Below are 6079 nucleotides of genomic sequence, written 5' to 3'. Positions count from 1 at the left end.
ACATGAATACTGAAGCAATAAAAGTTGAAATGACATGATTTGCATTAAAATACTTTGGAACCAAAAAGAAATGAAAAAGAGAGATGAAACAAATGTAGTAAAACATTAGTCATTTTTAATCTGAATAACAGATATATGAGCACTTATTATCTCCATTTCATGTTTATTTGAAATTTTTCACACTGAAATGTAAGAACTGGGAATCTAGTTGGAAAAATCAAAAGGCGTAATTCAGTGAGTGCTTCCCTTATGCTGGGCTAGGTTTGGTGTTTGAAAAATTCTCTGAAGTAGTCAGTCACATTTCCATTTGAAGGATGAAGAAACCAGAGTTCAAAAAGTTTAAATGACTTGCCAAATTAATGGAAGCAGTATTTGTACTGAAGCAGTACAAAAATAGATACACATTGTCCCAACCTTCGCACATCTTTTGGTTCAAAAGAATACAGAAATCATGAAAGAAACTACATTCAATGACAGTGATTCTTTGTATTAAAAATATCATCTCAGATTTCATGATATAACATTAAAGCTGGAGGAGACCCTGGTGTTCATGCAGAGTCAACCCATTGACCAAAGAAACTAGGTCTCACTGAAGATAAGTAACTTGCCCCATTATCTCACAGTTGGTCACTGTCAGAGGCACATCTAAACCTACCTTAGCATTGTTACCTCCCATATCCTGTAACAACTAATGTCAACTAGAATCTGAAGTCTTGAGCATCTTGCAAATGGTATTTCCTTCTTGTGAAGCCTCTGTGCATTTTCCCCAACTTTTAAACATATAAGGAGTGACAAAAAGTAAATTCCCAGAATAATCTAATATGTGATAAAGCCAATCAGGGTGATAGTAATTTGGGAGGCCAAAGAGCTACATAAAAGGCTAGTTACATGCCAGGTCTAGCTCAAAGTTGTACATTTGAAGACATATACTTATGATCACAAAAGTCTGTGGATAGGTTCCATGTATCAACTGGCACATAGGAAAAAAGCATCCTGGAGTTGAGAGAGAGGAGGTTATCACTTGGAATCTCGATTTAAAAGGAAGATATAATTTAAATTCTCAAGCAACAATGATTCAGATAACTGATTATTAAGTGGAGAGCCTAGTCTCCATGCCTAAATATATCTAAAGTCCATTAATTTTTCTTCTCTTTCCTCTTTCTTCCTCCATCCCTCAGTCAATTTCTGGTCATTTTAAGAAACAGACTATACCGAAACCAACACCTCAAGGGAGAAGTTTTGTAAATAATTGTTTAAAAATAATAACAATAATGTTATGGTATCATGTGCCCAAATCTAATTGTCCTTTATATATTTTTTCTAACAGGTAAAGCCACACAATGTTTTTCTCTTGTGACCTGCCCAGATTCCATGGAAAATAATGTCACTGAATTTATCCTCATGGGTCTTTCCCAAAATAAGGAAGTACAGCAACTATGCTTCTTTTTGTTCCTACTCTTTTATATGATCATCATGACTGGAAATTTTTTCATTATAATAACTATCCAAAGGAGCTCCAATCTCAACTCTCCAATGTACTTCTTCCTTAGCTTCCTATCATTTGTTGACATCTGCTATTCCTCTGTTACAGCCCCCAAGCTGATTATTGACTTTCAAGCCAAGGTCAAGAGAATCTCTTTTGATGGTTGTATGGTCCAGCTCTTTTTTGTCCATCTGCTTGGCTGCACAGAGATTTTTATCCTCACAGTGATGGCCTATGACAGGTACGTGGCCATCTGTAAGCCTCTACGCTATTTGACCATCATGGACTGGAAATTCTGCTCCATATTGGTGGTGTTCTGTTGGTTAGGAGGCTTTGTGCATACTTTTATCCAGACCGTGCTCACTGTACAACTCCCTTTCTGTGTCCCCAACCTGATCGACCACTACTTCTGTGACGTCCACCCTTTACTGAAGCTGGCTTGCACAGACACGTATGTGGTGGGGCTCATTGCAATGGCCAACAGTGGCATGATTTCACTGAGCTCCTTTGTCATTCTTGTGGGCTCTTACACGGTCATCTTGCTTTCCTTCAAGACTCACTCATCAGAGGGGAGGCACAAGGCTCTGTCCACATGCGCTTCCCACATCACTGTGGTAATATTATATTTTGTCCCCTGCATCTTCATCTACCTGAGACCTTCCACCACTTTTCCTGAGGACAAGATGGTGGCTGTATTTTACACTGTCATCACACCCATGTTGAATCCTCTGATCTACAGCCTGAGAAACACGGAGGTGAAAAACGCAATGAAGAGACTATGGATCAAGAGGTTGTTGGGCAGAACAACCTGGGGATTGATACAGCCTCCGTTGTAACAGTTTCCAAAAGGGTTACTGGGAATTAGTCAGTCACTAGCCCTTAATCCTATCACACAAATAAATAATTGAATATCATATAAAGAGTCTTGGATTTGAAGTCTAACAATCTAGTTTGGAAAGTAGCAATCACCAGTAGTTTGACTTTAGTGATATTCTAAAGATACTCTGATATCTGATAAGAGATATTCCCTACTGGGAGCCCTGAGTGGATTAAACATTTGTACAGGGAAATCTGACACCAAACACAGTCTATTTCATAACAGAGAGTACTATTGCCTCTGAGCAATGCCTCTAAGTGATGTGGTATGTCAGGTATACACATATTCCAATAAAGGAATGATACCAAAAACAAATGCTGAAGTTGATTTCGCTATCTTTGCCTTGCCTGTTTCCGCATCTGTTAAATGGATTGAAGCTACTTTTCCCACCACTTCCCAGGGTTATATAGAGAATCAAATGAGATGGAAGTAGAGGTGAAAGCATTTTGTCAGTGGCAGGAACTGCATTCATTGATGTTATTGTTGTTACCATAACCTTGGCAACTCCAGACATCTAGACAACCCTCATTTAAAGAATTTGATTTGGGGTTGAGGGGTTTTTCTCACATGATCATTACTAAACAGTTCATAGATGAGAATTATTTATGTTGATATTACAGTACAAGCTATACTGGGCTCAGAATGTTTAAAAACATGCTCACCTATAGTGAGGGCTATCTGAGTCAAGGAAAGGGTTTTTAGTGGTTGCTGGGGTGAGCCACCCAGACCCCCTTCAGGATGGAGGTACTCATTCCCTCAGTTGCCAGGAGGGATGGCTGCTCGTGGCTCACTGTTCATCCTTCTCCAGATAATGCCTCCCCCCAGGGCAGTACCAATATCATGTCCTCTTCCTCCAGCAGGCTACAGCCAGGAATGGTCAATGTGGTGATAAAAAGACCAGGGCCTCTTGCCTCAACTTGAAACAACTGTGAAGGGCCATCCCAGCTCTAAACCTCCTTGTGGGACCACCTAAGATCTTTTTTGTTACTGTATCATGGTTCAACTTCTCCCCTCTGCCCAATTCTGCTTCCTTCATTCTTTTACAGACGTTGATATTGGGAGTACTTCCCAAGAAATTTTTACACACAAATTCAATCTGAGAGATGTTGCCTAGGGAACTCAACCTTTGACATAGATTTATAGTAACGGGGGAAAATATATGCAAATATTAAAATAATCAAAATTATTTTTGCATGACTTGAAGAGAGTTCTACCTTCTGAGCAGGTTTACCTAACTTGTTTAACAATATCATGAATAGATAAAAATGCACAGTTTAAATCTTGAACTACCAGTGCAACAAACATAGCACTTGATTTTTATGTGGCTGCCTAACACCCTCATAACCTCTCATCATTGAAACCCAAGAAATTTGAAAAGTTCTGAGTGAGTGATCGTCTTTTCTTTTCTCTCCTGATGAGTAAGGAAGTAAACCCTGGCTTCCTTTAAGCACTGAATGGAGATTTTAAAATTTCAAGGAGTGTGCTCCAAAAAGCACTGAGCCTCCTGAGGCACAGAGCCTAGAGTAGGGGCCCCACATGCCCTTGTTAAGGGCAGTACAGGCTCTGGGTCAGTTTAGGACTATTTGAGCGGCTACAGAAACAGGGACTGTAGCAATTGTTGTATGCTGATTATTTCTACCCTCCCTTTTTTCTACTACCTTATATCAAGAGCACAGTAGTAGCTAATATTTTAGGATTCACATGAGATAATGATTGAATTGACAACATCCACAGAACTATGACTAAGTCCCCTGTGTAGAGAACATAAACTATAGACCAAATGAGGACAAGGGTAGATACTGAAAGGCATCAGGTTGGACTCCTGAACATCCTCTGTACTCCAGAACCACTCTCCACTCTGATGCACCATGGTCTATGTCCTCTGCGGTGACCTTCATGGACTGCTTCAGTGGGTTCCTCTACTGTAATAAAGAAAAAGAAAACTAAGAGACATCATTCCCTGGATCTTCCTGTCACATTTTTACTTGTCTACCAAACTGTTGTTTGCTTCAACAAGTCTCAAGACTTGTAACATTGAGTGTCTCTGATTGTTTGCCAATGAGATTGCTATTGCTTTCAACAATGACCCTGGGCATGAAATTTTCCTCACTCTGCTCCAAATAAAGAGAGTCAACTCTCTCCAGAAGTGGAGATGCCTGTCCTTATAGATTGATGCTCTGCCATGATAGAACTTCTACACCATGTAACTGGAGGGTGAGTGGATGGGGCAGCCTGAGTATAAAATGCCCACAGACTCCTATTCTTCTTTCCAAGTTTGGGTAAATTTTCTTGAATAAACTTCTCAATTTGTTGTATACTTCTGGTCAATATCCAGAGTTTTTGAATCATTATTTTTGACAATTTTGTCCAGTTTTATTATTGCTTCTTAGAGATAGATTTTATGAGCTCCTTATTCAGCTATTATGGAAGTTCCACCTTCACAAACCTTATTTTTAATAGTAAAACATTACAAGCAAATATGAAAACATACTGAAATTTTAAATTATGAAATTAGGAAATCATTGGTGCATGGATAGGCATAAAGTACAGCAAAATATTAACTCAAATGTATCTTGCTCCCATGTGGTATAAAAATATCCAGGAGTTCCTGCTAGTCCCAAGGAGGAGGTGAAAGGTGGCTGAAAGTCGGGGGAACTTCTTTGGGGGCTATGATGGTGAGATAACTCTATGACAGGGGCTGCAGGACCAACAGCCTAAGCCAGGGGCCATATGGAGGATATGGCTGAGATTCAGAGTTGTATAGCCAAGATGAGCCCAAATCAGCAAAGGAGAATGAGGAATTGCTACCCATACTATATAATAACTCCTATAAATCAATAAGAAACATTTTAAGACACAAAACTTATGAAAAGATAATTTATAGAAGAAAAATGTAAGCAGCCAATAAAATATGAAAAATTTTTCAACTCACCAGTAATCAGGAAAATATAAATTGCTTTAAAATGCATCATTTTTTACCATCAGTTTGGTAAAAATGTAAAAGGTTGATAATGTCCATCACTGGTAGAGTGTGGGAAAGTAATATCCTCATATACTGTTGGTGGGAATGTAAGCTAGTAACTGGAGCAGGGACCACTCACTGTCTTCCCTCCTATAGGCACACAGCTAGACCACACTGCTGACCACTGCTGTAGTTAGGAGTGAACGTAATCAAGTTCTCTCCAATAGAATGTGAGAAGTGATGTGGACCACTTTCAGCCCTGACCACTAGAAGCCTCCCATGAACACTCTCCACGCTCTTTCCTCTTCCACTGCCTGGATGCAGATAATGCTGAGTCTTAATAGATGTCTGTGATGGTTAATTCTATGTGCCAACTTGACTGAGCCACGGGATGCCAAATATCTGGTTAAACATTATTTCTGGGTTTGTCTGTGAGGATGTTTCTGGAAAAGATTAACATTTGACTCAGTAGACTGAGTAAAGCAGATTTCCCTGCACCATGAGGATGGTTATCATCCAATCCATTGAGGGCCTGAATAGGACAAAAAAAGCAGAGGAAGGGAGAATTCAGTCTCTCTGCCTGACTTGAGCTGAGCTATTGGTCTTCTCCTGACCTTGGACTTGGACTTATACCATCAGTGGTCCTGGTTCTCAGGCCTTTGGACTCAGACTGGAACTACACCATCGGCTTTCTTGGGTCTCCAGCTTGTGGACTGCACATCTTTGGACTTCTCAGCCTCCATAATCTCTGAAGCCA

At 39.8% G+C, this 6079-nt stretch overlaps 1 protein-coding gene across 1 annotated transcript; it reads left to right on the top strand.

Moving 5' to 3' along the window:
* Positions 1-1371: 1371 nt before the first annotated feature.
* Positions 1372-2319, top strand: LOC118899571 (olfactory receptor 4S2-like). Its single transcript, XM_036861341.1, has one exon. It carries the CDS (start codon positions 1372-1374, stop codon positions 2317-2319), a length of 948 nt encoding a protein of 315 aa, XP_036717236.1.
* Positions 2320-6079: the final 3760 nt, after the last annotated feature.

The sequence above is a fragment of the Balaenoptera musculus genome, chromosome 8 (genome assembly GCF_009873245.2).
Source record: "Balaenoptera musculus isolate JJ_BM4_2016_0621 chromosome 8, mBalMus1.pri.v3, whole genome shotgun sequence".
Lineage (NCBI taxonomy): Eukaryota > Metazoa > Chordata > Mammalia > Artiodactyla > Balaenopteridae > Balaenoptera > Balaenoptera musculus.
The sequence above is the reverse complement of the archived record's forward strand: the minus strand, read 5'-3'. Positions and strand labels throughout refer to the sequence as shown.